Source organism: Ictidomys tridecemlineatus, chromosome 8 (assembly GCF_052094955.1).
Source record: "Ictidomys tridecemlineatus isolate mIctTri1 chromosome 8, mIctTri1.hap1, whole genome shotgun sequence".
Lineage (NCBI taxonomy): Eukaryota > Metazoa > Chordata > Mammalia > Rodentia > Sciuridae > Ictidomys > Ictidomys tridecemlineatus.
The window spans coordinates 100,406,054-100,428,299 of NC_135484.1; the positions used below are offsets into that span (position 1 = coordinate 100,406,054).

At 36.4% G+C, this 22,246-nt stretch overlaps 1 protein-coding gene across 9 annotated transcripts in view; it reads left to right on the top strand.

Annotated features, from left to right (window-relative positions):
• The window catches only part of Pkhd1 (PKHD1 ciliary IPT domain containing fibrocystin/polyductin), a 432,625-nt gene that overhangs the window by 184,734 nt on the left and 225,645 nt on the right, over window positions 1-22,246 (top strand). For 8 of the 9 annotated variants that reach the window (XR_013425107.1, XM_005318573.4, XM_078019904.1 and 5 more), the window contains 3 exons: window positions 634-768; window positions 7,645-7,780; window positions 9,929-10,175. Coding sequence is in view for 8 of the 9 variants with exons in the window: in XM_005318573.4 (XP_005318630.2) it covers window positions 634-768; window positions 7,645-7,780; window positions 9,929-10,175 (518 nt within the window). In the remaining variant the exon portion in view is untranslated. The remainder of the gene's footprint in view (window positions 1-633; window positions 769-7,644; window positions 7,781-9,928; window positions 10,176-22,246) is intronic. The other variant, XM_078019903.1, reaches the window with a different exon arrangement.

Consider the following 22,246-nt stretch of genomic DNA (forward strand, 5'->3'; position numbering starts at 1 on the left):
TCTTAGTTTTAATAATAGTTCTGACCTGCACCCTGATTTTAAAGATGTTTGAACCAAAGCCTATGAGAAGTTAAATATCTTACCTAAGATCATATAGTTAATACAAGACCAGTGGGATTCTTTCAACATTAACAAACTAATTTTGTTACTACTTGAGCACATACAGCCCAGTTGTCATAAATGTACATATGTACCATATGCTGAGTCCACACACAATTAATCTGTAGCCATGATAATTTATTTATTTTATATTTACAATCTGCTGATGATACAAGTTAACATATACTGTATTGAAGAAAACGCTAAGCACTGAAGTTCTCGGATGCTGTTTTTCTGCATTAATTATGCACGTTTTGTGCACTGTAAAACTATTTTAAATAGGTGAAGAATCCACTCTGACCTTTCAACATATTAATTCTTTGAAGAGAAATGGAAAGTACAAAGGGGTATAAACAAAGGGGACTAGATAGTGTGAACCTTGTGGCAATGTCTATATGGATATGCATGGATAAAAGTTGCTTAAAAATGGCATGGAATGCTTATTTATATTAATTGATAATTAAAGAAGTTTCAGGAATACTATGACAAACCACACCTCAGACCTTTGCCATAACATATGCTCTTATCTTATAGATTTTTAGAAGTAGCAATCTTCACCTGAAAAACTTCCAAGTTTATTCATGCAGAGACTTTGGAATTGACATCTTAGAAAATGATGCAAATACTTCGGTTACTGACAGTTTATTACTTGGTCATTTTAACCAAAAGGTAAGTGCTTTAGTGTGATTGTTTATAGGTTGTCCATAAAAACAGAATCATATGTGCAGGGATCCCTGATGATACATGATGTGTAATTTTAATACTATTCTTTAGTGGATCTATCTTATATTTAACTGGTAAAAACTAGAAGAGCTTTTTATTTGTAACAGTGATGGTATTAACAATAAGATTCAAATATACACTGAAACTCAGGGTTTCTGTATTGGGTCCTTATAAATAGTAATAAAATAATAGCTAGAAGAATTCTTATTTGATTACATTTCAGGCTTACTATTAATTTCTATATTGAACCTAATAACTTAATTTTGTCTAACCATACAAGGATTATGATATAGTATAGTTTCATATTGTCTCTCTGTTCCATGTTTTACCATTTTATTAATAAGACCCTTACTCCATTTAAGGTGCCCAGAGACTTAATCAGATAATATAAATTTTACACAGTTTGTTATAGTACAATAAGATTCTGTATGTATTCCCTAGCTCTTGTTTAAGTATGAGTTCTACATAAAAATTAAACTATAGAAGATGTCTCCTCCACTGAATGGTCAGAGTATCAGAATACAGATGAGACAAAGTATACTTCCCAGGGGAGCAGTCCTAGTTCTCCTTAAAAGAATTCAGACTACAGTAATCTCTTAGGCTTTAGTCCTTTATGTAACTCCTATATTTTTGCTTCAGAAAGAGCCATGTGCATTCTAGCAATCATATTGTCTGAAAAATCATAGACAGAAGAGGCCTCCAACATTCCTGGGAACCATGGGAAACACTTTCTCTTCAGTTTGTTGCTGAATATGTTGTCCATTTGAAATTTAAATGATAATTATTGACTTATGCATCCACTGGAGATTATTACATAGCTCTAGATAGAAACACTATGATTTACAACACCATTTTCTTACTGAGATACATATTTCTGTATTTGATTTTAAATTTTCCTTAGTTCAATTTCTTTTATACCATCCTTTCTGAAAGCAGGAACCTGGCATTTCTTCCTTTTCTACTATAGGGTCACCAACTCAAGGGATGAGTCTTTTCAGACTATAGTTTCCAAGAGAGGATTGCACTCAGATTTACATTTTGTGATACTGGTAGATCAAAGTCTCTTGAACTTTCCAGAATAACTTTAGAATAGATGCTAGAAACAAAACACCCATCAAATTGGATAACTGTCCTGGCAAATTAATGCTGCTGAATATCTTAATTGATGTTAAATAGACATCATAATTAAAGGGAGAGTGACATAAATTAAGATATAAATTATGATAAAAGGGTGCTTATCATGAGATAATCACAAATAATCACATGCCTGGGGTACAACTCACTAGGGAAGCAGTGCAGCTGAGAGTTTAAAAAAAACAAAAAACTCTTTTAACAAGTGCAGGACAAGAGTCTTCTGATACAAAATGTTAAACTCTTTTGTTCTAGAGAAATCTAGATACTGGTTAGTCATCTAAATCTTAAAGCTATGCCATTTCATAGCTCAGTGTTACCTAAAAGATTATCTGAGTAGAATTTCTCAATTTGCAGGTAAAGAAATGGAAACTTTGGGGAATCAAAATACAGCTCAAGGTCTCTGCCTAGTATTTCAGATCCAGGGATACTTTGATATCTTCCCAACTTCTGATCCAATAATCTTGGTTATATATGGCAAATGGCTTTGCCATGAACATGCATTGGTGCCTACACCAATATTCTCTGAAGCATTCTCTAGGATTGCCTAGCCCCAAGAATATGTCTGGGAAAGAAGATTAATTATGTCTGTACTATGCTGCTTTCCATATTGTCTGTTTTCCAAAACCTTAAGTAAAACCTAATGTACAATATGAGGAATCTAGTTAATAAAATTGCATTGGCAATTTAAAAAAAATAAATCAATGTTAGTTGATCTTGTAAAAAATAGTAAATATATGAGATAATGTGGTATTTGCTTCACTATAATAACCATTTTACAATCTGTATGTATCCCATAACATCATATTATAAACCTTAAAGACACACAATAAAATTCATTAAAAAAAGAAAGAAAAAATTACAGGTTCTGAGAAATTCTGGGATTAAAACAAATAAGAAAAATATCCATTAATTATTAATTAACACATTTCTGAAATTTATTTTGCTAATCCCATTATTACTAGGTATCAGTTGTTTGAAGGGGGTGGAGCAGGCGGAAGTACCTGACCTGAGGTTGTAGAACTATAACTTCAGCCTCTATCTCTCATTCCTGAGATTTCTATCTCTCATGCCTGACATTCCTTTAGGAATTAAGATTTTCAGAGGATTTGACCCCTTCCATGTATAGGCCTCTCACCCACATTTAATTTATAGCATTCTATTATCAGGGATTTATGTCCTCAAATAGATATCAATTTCTAGAAGAACTTTTTTTTTTCTTATCATTAGAAAGGGTTTATTTGGTACTCTCACACCCAACCTATATAGAGGTGGATAGAATATTTTAATTGACATGAAAATATGCACTGTGGCATTGCTACACATCTCAGTCTGGTTGAGTAGTGTGTTGATACCCTCTCTCCTGACATTCAATCTAATTAGCATCCCCTTTCAGACTCAGAAATACCCTGATTTGGATTTAATCTATGGTCACCCTCCTTTTGAAGTATCTTTGGGGTGATTGTCTTTCTGTTGCTATTATAATTAATTTGAGCAGAAAATGGTACTTTTAAAAATATCTTATCAGGCATCAGGCAGGGGCTGATGGGGATGCTTTATTCTTTCTCCCTCTTCCCTGGCATTTAGTTTCCATTTTCACTTGTGGATCTGTCTTCCTCAATTTAGACCTTTCATCTTTTTGTTTCCCTAAAGTCTGGTGTAGGGCCCCCTCTCTTCTCATCATACTTGCTCTCCCTGGGAGAAATCTCATTTTCTCTTGTGGTTTCAATTACCATCTTCATGCTGATGTCTCTCATATATTTGCGTTTTTTTCCTACCATCTTATTCTGTGCTTCCAGTTTTGCAATCCATTTTCTTTCTCTTTCCGACTTTTCTAACCTGATTTGTCTTGCATTGTATCTCTTTAATAGTTTCTCATTTGAAAATTATTTGTTCTGTTTTGATTGTCTTTGCTCTTGGCCTTAGGTTTTTAACATCCTTAGCTTGTCTTAATGAAGGTCTAAATTACATTAGCACGCATGAACGTTACCTGTGCATTTCAAGGACCTTCAACTGCTCAGCTTCTTTCTTTAGCTTTTCATGCTCTGTGTTACTTTTCCCTAGTATTTATCCTACTTTTTAAAATAAATGTTTTGTGAAAATACAATATTTATGAAGAAAAGTGCATAAACCACAAGGGAAAAAATCAGTGGATTTTTATAAAGCAAACCAACCATGTAAATATCACCCAGATGAAGAAATAGCACATTATGGGTTCCTCTGAAGCCCTCCTGGCCCCCTATTCCAAATCCTACCCATAACTCTACAGCCAGAGGGGAAGGGTTATACAGACTCACATTGATACAGATTAACTTTTCTTTCTTTTAAATTTTATATCAAAGGAATCATAGAACATGTAACTCTACTTCACCTGGCTTCTTTGGCACACTACTATGTCTGTGAGATTCAACTATGTCTTTATTGGGTTCCAATAACTTATTATTCCAACCATTACATACTATTCTATTTTATGACTATTCCAATCATTACATATCTTTCTGTTTTTAAAGGTATGTTACTATTAGATTTTTTAATTTTTGCTATCTTCTATCAATATCCTTCTACATGTCTTTTGGTGTTCATACATTTCTGTGGAAAATAAGTGAAGTTGAAAAATTGTTGATTGTAGAGTACCCCTTCATCTTTAGTGGATGATGCCAGGCAGCCATGCAGATGGTTAGTGCTCACACCAGCAGAACCTGAAAAGGGTCTCCTCATGTACCTTGGAATCTCTCCTTTCCATGCCCTGGAGATTTCCTTCATATTTCTATAGTGTTGGAATTCTTGGTCCTCATTCCCACCTCTTCCCTCCTTCTTTCTAGTTTACTTCCTCATTTTGCTAGAGCATAGCCTGTAGTAACTTTCCAGAGGAAAGGGAAGTTTAAAAGGTGAAAATTTTGAGCTACCTATAGAAAACTCCTTATTGGTACTTTGTCGGTTATAAAATTCCAGATTAGAGTTAACTTTGCCCTAAATTTTTGAGGGTAAACACTATTTATTCCAGCTTCCAGTATCGAAGATGATGGTTTAAGATACTCAGATTCTGGATACTTTATATGTAACCACTTATGTTTTTCTTTCTTGGGAGCTTTTGGAGCTTTATCCTTGTCCCAGTGTTTTATGTCAATACCATGTTTTTGGTGTGGCTCTTTGTTCTAGCTACTGAGTTAGGTATTGAGTGGGCCTTTAAGGACTGAAAAATTTTACCCTTCCTTTTTAGGAAGTTCTATTCAATTATTTATTTGATAACTGTCTCCCTTATATTTTCTTCTTTTTTGCTTAAAATATTATTATTTGAATACTTGGCTATATAGATTGCTTTCCTAATATTTTTCTGATTTTTCATCTCTTTGTCTCTTTGTCCTGCTTTTTAAGATATTGCCTTAATTTTTCTATTCAGTTTTTTTATTTCTGCTCTCCTATTTTTATTTTTTTTTTAAAGAATTCTCTTAAGGGTTCTTTTGTTTGTTTATGGCTATACTTATTTCTCTTAAGTTATTAATGATGCTGTTTAAATTTTCCTCTGATCTCTACAGTATATTTGTCTCCATTTGGTGGTTTCTTTTTCTTTTTTTTTTGTCCCACTGATGTTTATTTTTGTCACTGTTTTTCATGTTGAAAGCTTTTATAAAAACTCTACTGATTCTCAAAATGTAACTATTTTTAACAATGGAACAGTGAGCAAGTCCCTAAGAAATTGACTGAATGGGGTTTGTTGAAGTGCTTTTATGGGAAAGCTTAGAAGCAGCTTTTCTTTTACTTCATACATTATTATTTTTCATTTTAAACTTTTTATTTAAACAATGATAGACCTGCAAAACAAATCTAGAATTTGTATTTTAAATTCATGCATTTTCTTTAAGGGTACTTGAGCATATACTGAATCCAACATTTTGTGATAGTTTATTTTTCTATATTGACTATGACAAAATTGACATTTTTGATGAATAATTCTCAGAATTTTAAACACATACAAATATATGTAACCATGACCACCATAGTCAATATGCAGCTAGTCAGTTACATCAATCTGAACTCTGTGGAGCACCATCTTTGGAGCCACAACCTCTTCTCACTTCTGACTCCTGGCAATTACTAATCTACTTCCTGTGACTAAGTGACTAACTGCCTTTTCGAAAACTATATAAGTGGAATTGACATGGCTCTCTAGCTGCCAAACCTCTGGTCCCTGTCCAGAAGTGGCAGAAGAAGGAAGGAGCAGTGGAATAAGCAGCTCATGTAGGTTGGAGTGCAGGTGGCAACCATGACCTGAGGTGTTCCTGAAATGCTGTGAGCCAAGGTGCATTGATGTTCACCCTTCAGCAATCAAGCCTGGGTACTGTATGGACGCCTGCTGCAGAAGCTGGCTCCATGCAGCAACATAGCCCAGAACCTGCAAGCACAGACCATCTCACAACCTCAATCTCCTGCTCTCTGGAGAAAATGGAAGTAGGCAGACCTGAAAGGAAGTCTGGTTTGGGGAGTCGACCAATAGCGGTGGTTGGGTTCCAAACCGTTATTTGAATAGAGTTGGATCAATAGCATTTTACTTCTGTCAAACCCTAATTAGCTTAAGTTTGAATCTATAGCAGTGATCCAAGTACTATATAAACCCCTAGACTTGCATTCTCAGAGAGGAAAAAACTTGATACCAGGTTTTGTATTGCAATGCACTAGTTGTGTTCCTGTTCTGCTCATAAATAAATCCTGCTGTTACACTCAGTCATCCTTGTCTGTATACTTGAATTTTTGAATTCACAAGACAAGGACCCTGAAAAAAGAAAAATTGACAGTGAGCTGCAGGAGTCTGCTTCCACACTGGATGGTATGGCCTGCTATTAAGAGTTGCCTCTTTTCAGCTGCAGCTGCACCTGCCGGCAGAAGCAGTGAATTGAGTTTCATCTCAAAACTTTGTTTTCAGAATCATAAGGCACCTAACTTTTGGGAACTGACTTTTTTTCATACCCAAATGTGTTTGGGAAATCATGCGATTTGTTTCAAGTATCTTTTTTTAAAAATTATTTATTGTTACTGAGCAGTGATAGATGTAATATGGTTTGTTTATCCCTCCGTGTCTAAAAAAGCATTTGAGTTGTTCTTCAGATTTGGTGGTTACAAGTGGAATCATAACCATTTATGTCAGGGTTTTGTGTGAATGCAAGTTTTCATTTCTCTAAGGTAAACACCTTGGGGTTAAATTGTTACATCTTATGTGAAGAGTGTATTTAACTTTATAAGGAACTGCCAAACTGTTTTCCACAGTGGCTGTCCCATTTTTGCATTCCACCAGCAATGTATGCATTTTAGTTGTTCCTCATCATCAGCACTCTTTTTTACTTAGCCATTCTAATAAGTATATAGTGAGTGTTTCTTATTTTGATCTTAATTTGCATTTCCCTAATAAATATTATGTTAAACATTTTTTTCATGTGCTGATATTTCCACTTTATTTAGGGAAATGTCTTTTATTTTTTTATTTTTAAGATAAATTTTCTGTTTTATTGCTATTGAGTTGTGCAGATTCTTTTTATATTCTGGATCTAAGATCTTTGTCTTATATGTGATCAACAAGTATTTTCTCTTAGTTTGTAGTTTGTTTTTTATTCTTTTTAAATGTTTGTTTATTTTACTAATTATTACTATAATTCATAATTCATATTACTTTCTTTTCTTTTCTTAAAAAAATCACAGGGAAGTCTTTGTATGTCAGCTGGGATTAAAACTCCCAAAAGATGGGAACTGCTGGTTTCTAACACAACCTTTGTTAATTTTGATCTCATCAACTGTGTAGCCATAAGAACCTGTTCAGGCTGTTCCCAAGGACAGGGTAAGTTTGAATAGACATGGGAAATGGTAAACATGGCCAATGTTCAAGTGAACATGATAAATAGTGGCAAATCCTTTGTGGGTCAATATTTCTTTCAGATCCAAGATTGCATCACTAGAAACTGTTACTCTGGCTTCTTAAAAGAACTCCTAAAGGAGGCCCAGTACTCCCATGTCGTTTCTGTAGTTCCCTATCTTCTGCTTGTCATGATGCCCATCAGATTCTATTAGTATGTTGCTGTATATCAGTTGAATGCTGAGCTTCATAAAGCTCTCTTGCTCAATGTTTTATTGCTAGTACATACTGGAGAGCCTGGTACCTAGAGAACAGTTCATTTATAACATGAATAAATGGACACATGGGCATAAACTCGCTTGCGTACAACCCCTTCTGAAGGAGCCAGTTCAAGTGCTTGATGTTTTCAGCAGCTTAATGCTTGATATGTGCACAAATAGAGCCATAGCATTCTTGCTTACTTGCTATCCACATCTCAGAGGTGGTAAGAAAGACCTTGGAGGACTCATGAGTGGAAGGAGGTAGAGAGCAATCTAGTTTATCTGATCATTGTAAACAGCCAAGCAAAGTAATTCAAGTAAATATGCTCTTGTGGTTTAAATCACCAATTTAGATAATTGTTTGTTTTTTTTTAATTAAATGAATAATCAACAAGTCTTCACTTGATGTTTTTTTCCCCCTACATAGGCAGAATCAAAGATTGTTCTTATTTGAGTGGTATCTAGGTTTAAAATTATAAAAATAAATTGTATAAATAAAAAAATGCCTCATGGCAAATACTTCAAATCACAATTCTACAGTTCTTTAATAGCTCTACTGTTTCATATCATTCATAAGTCACTGAAACAAATACCATTTTTCCATCATTGAATAGAGAGTGAGAGTACAATATCGGAGAACCAACACAGTCAGCAAAGGGGTCCAGGGAGAGGGAATGTAAGATTTCATGGGAGTGACTTTTGAGTAAGGTTTTGAGAGGTAAATAGATGTTTGCAAGGGGAGGTAGGCAGAGGGAAATGCCTAGGTATTAAAATTAGCATATGCAAAAAATAGAGATTCTAAAGATAAGTGTGCTTGGGGAATCACTAAAATCCTCCAATATGTCTGAAGTGTAGAGCTATGGGTGGTTGTGTTATTAGGTGAACTACACAGATTTTAAGAGGTAGAATTGTGAAGTCTTTCCTACATAGCTGTATTTACTGCATGTACTCTATTGCTAATGCAGAATGGAAATATTAGTCTTAATTTGTGTCTTATTCTTTTTTATTTCCTTTTTTCAATATTTTCTAATGTATATAACAATACAGCACCTATATACTATAAAGTATATACTCAGTTTTTCTTTTTTAGTGACAGGTATGTGTGTTTGAAACAATCACTGCTTCTTCGAGGGCAACTGGGCTGGCAGTACCAAAGAATCACCTGGTGGTGATGTTAGAGAAAGCACTAAGAAGTATAGCCCTAGAGCTAATACATTGAAAGTGTGTTACTATTTATACAAATGACTAATCAAATCTTGCTTTTAAAGGTGAATGTTTGAAGTATATACCTCACAGTTAAAAGTTTTGCTGATAGGGTTAGAATCACCAGAGAAGAACAGAAGCTGAAAGATTGCAAGACTGAAGTATAGCACCTTTAGTATTTAGTATTTGATAAATTAGTGTTCTCTGTCCATATTTCCCACAATACCAGTGTTTTTTACCCTTGGTATTATTGGTATTTAGGGCCAGATAGTTTTTTGTCATGTGGACAGTCTTATACATTGTAGAAAGTTTTGCAGCATTCCTGGGCTCTACCTACTAATTGCTAGTAGCACTGTCAATCCTCCCTCCAGTTGTAATGGCCAAAACCAATTCCAAATGATGCCAAATGTGCCCTGGGGAGCAAAACCTCCCCTAGTAGTGAACCACTACCATAGAGCACAAGGTGTTTGACAGCTGGGCCAATGCTGCTCTTTGGTCCCTCAGTATCTCAAGCACACATAACCTGTCATAAATACTTGTGGTGTTTTTTCTTGAATGAATAAGGGAGTGAATTATAAAACTGTATAAATATGCAGCTTAAAAGTATTAAGATGAGCCTGGTGAATTGAGTTGTCATTTGTGATAATTGTCTCATGCTGTTGATTTGTAGGTGGATTTACTGTGAAGACCAACCAGTTGAAGTTTACAGACTCTTCAAACTTAGTAGCATTTCCATTTCCTCATGCAGCAATTTTGGAAGACTTGGATGGTTCTCTCTCTGGGAAAAATAGAAGTCACATTCTGGCCTCTATGGAAACCCTTTCCGCTTCTTGTTTGGTCAGTGCAAGCTTCAGTCAGATTGTTCGTGGCAGTGTCTGTGGGGAAGATGTTCTCTTTCATCGCATGTCCATTGGTTTGTAAGTAGAATTAATTATACATTTTAGCTTTCCAGTGAGCATGTGTGGGTCATTTGGGTTGTTGAGGCTTGTATAAAGAAATTGTTTTCTGACTATTTAAAGAATTTAGTTCCATAAAAGTGAAGTGTGAATAATTTTGATATTTTCATTCATATATTTCTGATAGTTTCAGCCTGATTCAAATGGCAGTTGTCAATATCTTTGGGCCAGATCCTATACCCATAACCTCTTATGAACATTTTAAGATAACAGCTTCTTCTTTAAAAGATTTGCAACCAACAGAGAATTTGAAATATATTCAAATTAAAAATATTATTGAGAAAATTCCAATAATGTCCATTCTCATTTATATACATGTACTCTCTCCAAGCTCTCTTTAAGTGCTCACTGTGCTCCAGGGAAGCAATGGCTGATGCCTCCTATTACTTGCAAAGTTGCTCCCAGTTCATTTTCCTTGTTAATTTCATGAACTATTGGATTCGTACAATACCTTTCCTATTAATATTGAAGCAAGGACTCCTTGGTTATACTACTCAAAGTACCATTAAGTCAGCAGCTGGGCTGTTTATAATGCATAATAGGATTGCTTCTGCCCTCTTTAATTTCCAGGTAATGATTGCTGAGTGTCTAGGGTTCTCTCTTTTACCTATTTCAAATGCATTGTATATATTTAGCCACACTTATTTCCTTCCTTTATTTTAAGTGTCCTAACTCCATGAATATTAAGTCACGTAATTCAGTCAGACCACGTTGGCATCTTATTTGAATAGGTAAACTCCAGAGAGCAAGAATAATTGTGGTCAGGATTGCACTAACTCTGCATTTTGAATGCATATGGAATCAGTATCTTGTCGTTCTGTTTTGGAAGTCTCTATAATACACTGAAAGCATCGGAAAGTCACTTTTACTTTCCATATTCATTATTCTAACATTAATAGTCTCATTTCCAGTGAGTTAAATAACAATAATAGGGGGATATTATTTTATATATATTATTTATATACATATTATTATATATATTTTTTCTTTTTTAAAATTTTATTTTTTGGTGCGTATTAATTATACAGAATGGTGGGTTTTGTTGTTGTATATTTATACATGCATATAACATAATCTGATCAATATTACTTCCTAATACCTCCCCCACTTTCTAACCTTCTCTCCTCCTACTTCCCTTCCTCTCATTTGATGATTTCCTCTCTACTTTCATGAGAACTCTTTCTCTCTTTTTGTTCTTTGAAGGGACATTTTTTTATTCATACTCATGATTGGGTATAGCATGACTTACTTTTTCTTATTATTCTTAGAAATAGGCTAATTGGGGATTGATCCCAGGGCCTTGTGAATCTGAGGCAAACACTACTAAGGGAGCTATATTGCAAGTGTCATTTAGAGCTCTTACCGAAGATGACTTTAATGTATGTTTGAGATTTATGAACGTTAGTGATTAATTTCCTGAATATACTTTTTTAATGAGGAAAATAAAATAGATTTTGTAGTTAAGAGGAATATTTTGTGCTTGTAGATATTTATTTCTATGTATTCATGACAATCCCTTTTATAATTGCTTTGGGACGTTCTTAGGTTGTGTCTTGAAGCAGCACTTGCCAACATGCTGATAGAATGTTCTGCAGAGCCTCAGCCTTGTCTGAGAATCTGCTCTTTGAGATCTTCATGGCAGGAAACTTAGGTCCTTGCTTTGGCGACAGATCATGCTGTCACCACTCAAAGACAGACAAAGTCGAGAAGATTATAATCCTGATGCTATAATCTAAGTTGATTCAAAAGACTCGGCATGGAGTGAAAAATTCATCCTGATTTTCTTGGAATTTCCTGTTTTAACATAGAAAAACTCCAAGTCCTGGAAGACTCTTTAGGACCACAAAAACCAGGATGACTGATCACCCTTTACTCACTATGCTTCTATTTAAAAACTTCAGACTGACCCACAGGTTTATGGACAAATACCCCAAAATCTGAATTTAATCATAGGGAAGTCTCAGCATACCTCCAGTTGTCAATCTCTTGGCCCTTGTGTCCTCACCTCTAGGAAAAGGCAGCTGGATTAGGTGAACTCGCAGGCCTTGCTCAAAGTATACTCCAAAGGCTCACCAACATCACCACCACCAGGGCGCCCCTCAGAAATTCTGAAACTCAGACTGGACTTTGGACATCCTGAATCAGAGTGCCCAGGTGATTGGTATAACAAGTTTGGGCAGCACAGCTCTAAGGTCCTTCTAATTTTATCCTTCTATGATTCTAGCCTTAGCTATTTGTGCTCCGGGGCTTGATCTTTGTCCCAGAGCATTATAACCTCATTAGGAACATGTCAGAGCTAATGAGCAATTTGGATTCAGTGTAGATACAAACTTTGCTGCATTTCATGGAGAAAGGATTAATTTGTTGTGCTATTTGCCTTGGGGCAAGCACCCTAAGAGTTGATTTACAAAGCTCTCACAGTCATGATCTTTTGGGGTTGCGTGTTGATGGAGATCTGATATGGCACAAGCGCCCTGCTGTCTTCACTTTTAACTGTTCACCCCCTCCCTCAGCAAGAGGTCCCCAGAGGGCAAGAGTGAGGCTTTATATAAAGGCATAAACAAGGTGCTCCTTCCCCCAAGTGCTTGGAGTGTGATTTCTTCCTTGTAACATCCCCTCTCTGGTCTGTTTTTACTATAGCTGTAACTTCTTTGTTTGACTTCAGTGACCTTCTGTTCCTGTCCCTCACTGCCTCATTTTAATCTGATGAGTGCCCACCTTTGTGATACTTTTCATTTTATAGGTTCAATGCTAGCAGCTGGTTGCATATAAATATTTGAAGTTGGCCATAATATATTTAATGTTTGGGTGAAGAATAAACTGCTCCCCTGTATAAGGCAGAAATCAAGTTTATGTCTAGTTAAAATGACAACACGCTTGATCTGCATGGTTGCTGCTTATGTTGATCTCTCTTGTACCTGTTCTAAGAACATGCTTTCTGTTTTCAATATTCTGAGTCATGTTCATTCTCTAGCTTCTGTTCCTAACAACCTCCCTCTGTGAACTTCATTCTTCCTAAAGAGGCAAGGGTTGGGACCTTATTTCAGAAAAGGATGTCATTGAACATTTTTTTTCCAGAGCCCCCAGGATGACATGCTTTTACATAGTTCTTGAATTAATCTGTCCAAACATTTAGATAAATGATTTGCTCTGCATAGAAATAATTGCACAGAATGAGGATAATATTCTTGATCGATTTTTATGTGCTATTTCTAGATGTCTTTTGTAAATTCCAGTCTCTGTTCTTTAAATGCTGGTTTACTTTAGGGTTCTGTGAGCTTTCATTTTCTCTCAGCCATGTACTCATCCCAGGCAGTCTTGACTATTTTCACATCAGTTAAGATTCACTGATGATTACCAATTGTTTCCTCTAGTTCAATGAGCATACACTCTGTACCCATTTTTCTGTTGCCTTAATATTGTGCACCGTCCAGTATTATAGCCACTAGAAACGTATGACTGCTGAGCACTTGGCATGTGGCTAGTCTGAACTGATGTGTTCCATAGGGGAAATTAAACACAAATTCTTGAGGCTTAGTATGAAAAAAATATATAAAATAGTTTAATAATTTGCTCATATTGGTTACACTGATGATATTTTGGATATATTAAGTTAATATGTACTAAAAGTAATTTCTCTGCTTCTTCTTACTTATTTTTTCCTTCTTTTTACTTTTGAAATGTGGCTACTACCTTTGACTTGTTCATTATTGCTTTTGTGGGTTTCTTGCATTTCCACTGAACAGCAATACCTTGAGTATTTCCACTAGTAGACTTAATAGTCATTTCAAACTCATCTTGCCTACAGAGAAATTATGAGCTTATCCCTTAGACCTGTCATCCCTCCTTGGGTGTTTAGAATCCCGCTGAGGCAAATGTTTATCTAAACCAGAAATATGGAATCACCCAAAACCAACTTGTCTTCTTACCTAACTCGTTACAGTAATCATCTACCTGGTCCATTTTATTTTCAAACAAGAAAAAAAAAAAAAAACCACAAACCAACGAAACAAAAGAAAAACATCCTTCCTGAGTATTTCTGCTTCTCTCCTTTACAACTTGGCCCACTAGTCCGGGCTTCTAACCTGTATAACCATGATAGCTTCTGAGCATGCCACCTTGCTGTGTTCCAATGCTTGAACTTTGAAAATAAAGGTCTGATCTTGCTTGAAACTCCAGTACCTCCAGAGGAAGGTCCACTATTTTTAATGTCTCCTGGGCTTTTCATGATCTGCTCCCTGCTACGGTTCCAGCATCATCTCTCAAGACTGTCTACCTTCCTTCATTCTATCCTCCAGCTGCTTTCAACTTCTTTGCCCCTTTCAGTTCATGAGGTTCAGCCTCTGTGAACTCAGCCTGGAGCCTGTTTTCTCTGATAAGCTTCCCTGAGCATCCTGAGTAGATTCTGGTCTCTGGGCTGTATGTCAGCTCTTGAGGTTTGCTCTCACCAATTAGTCCCTCCATAGATCCGCAAATTGTATGTTTTTCCTTGTGCGTGGGAAGGAGTGTTTATTTGTTTTTCTTAGGGTGCCAATACAATGTTGAACAAACTGGTTTGAAATTAGTGTTTTATAAATTAATACTAATGAAAATATTGGAGATTCCTCAGAAGCTTCCTTTGGTGTCATTATTGCTCATTTCTCTCTTAGGGCATATTCATGAGGTGTCCCTGACATTGACCTTTGCTTCCAAAGAAATACACATAGAAAGAAGTGGAGCTGTGATTTGTACATGCAGATCATTTTTAATTACATCTCTATTCTCTACTTTTGAAAAATAATTTCAAATAAAGTATATGTCCTGACCATATTTATTGCACAATTGATAATCTAGGAAGGTAAAAGTTCAGAGGACATTAGGAAAAATCATTAAGTGTTAGATGCTTCTAGGAATTTTAGAAATAAAGACTGAGAATAGCATTTTAATCCCTGAGTCTTTTGGAGCAATAAATAAATAAATAAATAAATAAATAAAGAAAGAAAGAAAGAAAGAAAGAAAGAAAATAAGTGCCTGCATTTGTTTTTGCTTCTAATTTCACATCAGTAAAATGGGCATAATAGCATTTACCTCACAAGGTCATTGTCTGGCAGATAATAGGTGTTCAATAAAAGTGGCCTTTAAAAACTCTCTGTTTTACATTTGTTATATACAGAGGAACACATTGGCAAACTACTACTTGATTAAAACACTATAGATTTTTATGTTTCTGAGAAACAAATGCCTGGCAAGGAAATTAAATTTGCTCAAATGTAACTTAATCCAATTCTTGCAAACAAGTGAATCATTTCCAATAATCACATGACATTATGCCAATGGAGCAAAATCTCCCAGGTGGTCATAAAATCTGGAGTCATGCAGTACGTAGGCTTTGATTCTTTGCACCGGAGTACCTTCTGTTTATTCCTTCCTTCCTTCTTCTAGAAAAGAAAAGGTTAATGTTCTTGTTGATCACCTTGATTCTTAGATCTTGCTTAATATCCTCTCCTGTCGTGCTTGCGTTCAGTTTTTACCTATGCAACTGCTCTTAATGTGTCAGTGTTCAAAGTACGAGGCACCCCCTGCCTTTGTGAATGCAAAAGTAAAGAAGAGTTCAAATGGAAATTTTGGCCTAGCTTTTCGTCTAATAACCACCTAACTCTCCTTCCTAGGGATAAAGAGGCATAGCATCACTAATGATATCTTTTCAGTCCTTAAAAAACAAAAAGAAAAAAACCCTGTAAGACAGGGAAATTTCAAGATGTATCATCCTCTAGCAGATTTACAGAAGTAAAATAGAAAGTAATCTAAAAATCATAAAGGACCCAAACTGTGCTATACCAATACTATAGATTATTAAGTTTCATGAATAATAAAAGAGTACAGTGGTGTGCCAGCAAATGTTTTAACAACTAGCTCTGAAGAAAAAAAAAAGACCTGGATAGTAGTATTTGCATACTTCTGCAGTGAATATACTCTCGTATAAATTATTTGAGGCTGCAACGTTACACTGAACATAGAGTTGGGAAGAGAAACTAAGAAAATATTCTCATGAGCTGATGTCAGCTAGTTCTACCCCAGTATCAGGTATGTCTGTATCTGTGTGTATACATAATATTACATACATTATATATATGTGTATATATATGTGTATACATATGTGTGTGTGTATATATATATGTATATATATTTGAAAAGGAACAATACATATATATGTATATATTAAATGGAAGAATGGAAGACTGGTATATTAGTATAACTCCTCCCAGATGCATATTGTTATTTTTCAGAATCCCTGATAAGTACTTGCCTGCATTCTGGTCACATAGCTCTGGGTATGGTATTCTGCTCTAAGGCAGTTTTCCAGCTAGATGCAGCATATCAAGGCAAGAGATGCCATGGTGTATGAAGGATCATAAAAAATGGGATGATGGAAGACTCTTTTCTTCGTGGATTAAGATAGAATGAGCAATAAGTAGTGCCCAAATATGACAGTAGATAAGTCTATCGCAAAATGGTAGAGGCTACCTTAGAGGTAGTGCCAGGTTGGTTCTTGGGGTCCTCTACAATCATTTATTACTTTAGCCAACTCTCAACGAAGAGAGAAGTATATATTTAAAAAGTCATGGAGGAGGAATGGTCGGATGAACCCACCAGCAGCACAAGAATTATGAAGTCATATGATTTGACTTTCTGGATACTCATTTTATTTTGCCTGATAATTTAAGAATTTTTAAAGTTTGGGGAAAGGCTTAGTGATTTTTTTCCTTTAGGTTTCTTACTTTACTCAGAAGGAGCAATATTTAAGTATTTCTGAGTCAATAGTTTATATGGAGAAAAACCTTACTGATAGGCATGAAATATTACTGGATGGTGGTAGGACAGCAGATAAGATAATAACAAGGACTAAGCTTAGTGTATTTTTAAAGGCTGCTCATACAAATCCAGTCAACAAAAGCTTGTTGGTGGAGCTCAAAATTTCAATTTTTGTCCTTTTTGTGCAGTAAAGAGAAACAGCAGTAAGCACAAATATCCAGAAGTTGCTTGCAGCACCCTTTCAGGCTAGCTATTATGTTGTGTCTAGCTTAGGAGATGTGTAATTATAAAGAGTTTATTTCACAATTGTTCTGAATCAAGAACATTTAGAGCTCAATGCAGTGTTTTTGTAATACACAGAGATATGAACCCTCAGGAAAAGTAAGCTAATGGTAAACACAAACCAGGGAGTTAATATTTGTTCTCATTGGTATTGTTGATTGCCTAACAAATCCTTTGTGGGCAGTATACATTCAACAGTTCTGCACAGCACATGGGCACTAAATTACGTAACTGTTTAAGCAACTCATATGGTAAATTGGTACTTTGGGAAGTTTTTATCCAGAGATAGAGTCATATTTCTAACGGAACATATCCCTTAATTAAAAGGAGATTTTTGCCTTTAAAAAAGAACAAACATTAAAGAACCCCACGGGAAAAAAAAAAAGCAGCATGTTAGGCCTACGGTCCTTTGTCTTTTCAGTTGTATACAGGAGCTGCTGCTAATGCAGAAGGAAGGGTTAACATTTAAAATGGACTGGTTGCCTCCTGATTTCTTGCACATAAAGCCATGAGAAGTTCAGGGAGAGACTTCTTCGCCTAGTAATGAAGCTCTCTGCTGCTAATGGCCCATGCAGACTCCCTTGGCTCCTCCAAATTAGAAATACTTTTGTGCTCCTTTGCTTCATTAACAGTAAAGAGAGGGAGATTGGTGGCTATTTAGGGCACAGGGAAATTGGTGGCTATTTAGGGCAAGTGAAAATTGTAGTAATTATGGTTGGTAAATTCTCTTCATGGTGTTCTTTGACTCTTGATGTTCTTTTGGTGCTTTTCAGAAGAGCCCACCACTGTCAATGCTGGCATTTGGCCTAGAAGGATAAGAGCTGATGTGACTTTTAATATTTGGCCCCTGGTAATGGTCAGTGTGAGGCATCTTGCTTACCAAGAGATGGGTCTTTTACATTTTTTATTTGCTCTTTGCAGTGTGCCATATGACCATATCACCAGCTGTGTTGGAGGGATGTTTGATAGCCCCCTGACCGCAACTGGTGCTGCTCATGATTGCCTGTGAATTTGTCTCCTGAATAAACCTTGAAGATGGATCAGGTGGTTTGATAAGATCAGAACTCTGAGAGAATGTGCCTGGCATGAAGAGGGAAGAGGAAAGTTTAACTTAGGATCACAGTGTGCTCTGGTGCCTTTTGGGTTGACCAAGGGGACAGCATCACTGCATCACACTATTGGAAGGAAAAGAACCTCAAAAGGAATGTATAAAGGCCTGAAGACAAGTAGAACTTAAATGCTGTGATTTCATTGTTTGACAGTATTTGAAGAAGGGGACGGGTTTGTAAGGGCCTTTAGAAACAGGAGTCTTGAAATGCTTCTTTCAAAAACTGAAATACCAATCTATAGAAACCAAATCAGAAGAAGTAATATCTAAAAATTGTTTAGGGAGGGTGTTGCTGGTAAAATTTTGAGAAATAATTATGCAATTAAGATGACCAGGTAGGGAGATTCTTAGGGCTACATTGATGGCATTTCTGAAAGTATCTAATTGGTTGTATTGATATATATTGATAAAATAGTTTCTTAACTCTCAAGGAGATGTGGGGGATTGCTAAGCAAAGAATTGTGACGTAGGAGGAATTAAATGGAAACAGATGAGTGTATTTGAACAAAAGGAGTTCTGTTGTTGGATAGTTAAAATAGAACTATTCTTTAGTGGCCCAAACCTGAGTCCTAGGATGTAACCTTTATCTACAAACAATATTGGGTTTTACCACCTGCTCCAACACCTTCTACATCAGCTATCTCTGTAGGCTATGGCTGGTCATGAAACCACTAGTTTAGCCAATGGCACAGCCAGCATCTGTGCAGGCTCTAGAAGCTCAGGTTCCCAGATCTCTTCTTTCTTATACCACCAGTATTCAGTATTTCTGAGGGCCCAGGAAAATGGTTGTGGGGTTGGCTGGGGATTGCTTGGGAATGTGTAGAATCCAAAGTGTGAAGACCATGTAAGACCAGAATAACCACCTGTCCTCCATCAGGAGACTGAAGACTGGTAATTGGAGCCTAAAAAGCAAAATTCAGGAATACCTGGAGAAGAGGGGGTCTTCAAGGAGATGAGGACTCAGATCTTTGCAAATTCACTAGACAATGCCCAGATTGTTCTATAGATTGACAGGGCATATTTTGCTGCTGATGGTTTTATGGTCAAGTGTGAGTTGGAGCAGATCATATGCCAGACTGAAGAGTGTCATCCATGGGCTTCCCAAGGTTACTGATGAATCAATACCATTTAACTGCAGCTGGAGATGGAAATTGATGCTCTTGAGAAGGAGTTGATATTTGTGAAGGAGATTAAGGAAGAACTGAAAGGTCTGCAAGCCAAGAATACTAGTTTTGGATTGATAGAAGAGAGGAATGCCCCCAAATCTCAGGACCTAAGCAAGATCGTGGAAGAAATGTGGACCAAGTGTGATTAGCTGGCTCAGAAGAACTGAGGAAAGTGGAACAAATAGGTCCCAACAGAATGAGGAGAGCTGTAATCCCAGAGATCAGGGTTCCTGATATGAAGTTCACACAGCTGAGAAGCACAGTCCAGTCCTCAGAGATTGACCTTAATTCAATGTGATATCCAAAAGTCAGTTTGGAAACTAGCCTGAGGGATGTGGAAGTCTATTAAACCATGCAGAGGGAGAAATTCAATAGAACCTGCTATACCTAAAGTGCAGTCTGGCACAGACCAGGAATATGAGATCCTACTGAACATCAGGGTCAAGGTGGAGGCCAAGATTGCCCCTACCGACCATCACCTGCTAAAATATGAAGAGGACTTTAATCTTGATGATACCTAGTCAAAACAACTCCTTGCAAACCACTCAAAAGATCACACTTCACAGGATTACACATGACCAAAAAGGCATCTGAGACCAGTGAAACAAAAGTACCCAGGCATTGAGGCAAAAGAAGAAGTGTTCCCTTAGGGGAGCAGGGGAGCAATAAAAGTTCAGAGGTCATTGGACATATGAAATTATTTTCCAAAGTGGTTCAATTGTGAGCACTTGAGTAGAATAGAAGAAATATGGGTTATTAAGGAAAAATTAACATTTTCCTGAACCAGGACCCACTACTAGTGCATATGATTTATCCATGACCCAAAGAGGTTTTCTGACCACTAAATATAATGTTCAAGTCCTTGTGACAAACATTCTGTAGATATGGGTTTGACTATATCAAATTCTGATAACTTAAGATCAGTTGCTTATTTCCTTTGATGAATAAGTTCACAAGAAATATTCTGACACCCTGCAGTTTGCTGGCTGGACTTCTCTGTTGGGGAGAAATGTCACTCAGTAGCCAATAGGAGTGTGCAGGTACATTTCACACTTATTTCTTCATTTGACAAATACTTTATTGAACTCCCATACAAAAGATAGATTTATTTATTACTGAAATTCATTGGAAATTTCAACTTATTGATTAGTTTCTCCTGGATTTAGGTCTTACAATTCTTTATTCAGATCCCATAAATCTCTGTGGAAGCTGAAAGGATGCACTTCCACAACCTGAAACACTTGGACTCATTCTCAGGATGGTGGGGAATCCCATCCCATCCTAAGTACTGACCTTGGTACCTATTACAACTTATCTACCTCTTTGATTTCTTAATTCTCACTATCTCTTCTTATCACATTTGTTTGCATTTATTCCCCCAAAGCTTATTTTTATTTATTGAGTATATTCACTGGGCAATCCTGGGACTGAGGGTTTCACTCAGGGGAAGAGATAACCAGGGAGATTGAGGACAAATAGCTAGAAAACACAAGAAAGACAATTTAGCATTCTAAAGGTGTTCTAAACATTACATTTAAAAAATAAATTCTATAAATGTAATGGTTTTCTGTTTGAGGATGTGAACACTCAGAACTAGAATTGGGGACGGGATGAAGTACCATGGAGGCAACTCATGCAATAGGCTGTGTGTTAGAACAGAGGCTCTATGTGTCTACCCTGAGCTAAGACTATAAGCTAAGGATTGTCCAGTTATTCCAATTTAAATGCTGATGAAAATGGAGCATATGAACTCTCAGTATTTCAAGCCTGAAGAGAAGGAAATCATCCCCTCCCCTAAGATTTGTAAAGGTACCCTTAATGCTGCATAGAAAATATGGGGAGGGCTGGGATTGTGGCTCAGTGGTAGAGCACTCACCTAGCATGGGTGCGACCCGGGTTCGATTCTCAGCACCACATAAAAATAAAAGGCATTTTGTTGTGTTCCATCTACAAAAATGATTCTCTCTCTCTCTCTCTCTCTCTCTCTCTCTCTCTCTCTCTCTCTCTCTCTTAAAAAAAAGAAAATATGGGGAAAGAGTAGTTGCTTAATTTACAAATTATCTCACCACCAGCACTTTTATTTCATTAACAGATTAAACAAACACATTTACTCTCACCAGGTGTAAATGTGTGTATGCATGTGTGTGTGTGCGTGTGTGTTTGTGTGTGTGTATCTCAAGTGCTATCAAGTGCTACATTGCCAAGGCCTATTCTCTGTAACATGAAAGCTTTTGGGGAATGTTTTAAATGTACAGATACCACGGATAGGCTTCTAGACATACAAATAAGTTGGGAAGAATGGCAAATCTTAAGTGAGCTATAGAGAGGTGCTGTTGGGCATGGTGATGCCTACTGAGTGCTATATGTAGATGATCTTTTAAAGTTTCACTGTACTTGCAGGAAGTTTATGTGCACTATCCTTGTCTCCATTTGAGGTTGTGGTTCAGTGGTAGAGCGCTTGCCTAGCATGTGTGGGGCCCTGGGTTTTATCCTCAGCATCACATAAACATAAATAAATAAAGGTATTGTGTCAATCTACAACTAAAAAAATATTTAAAAAAATAAAAGAAAGGAAACGAAAACTTAAACAGAGTTAGTCATTTGCCCAAGTTCATATGCACTCCTGTGTGCAGATCTACTTTTCAAACTTATATATATTGGACTCCAACTTGCTGAAGCATTTA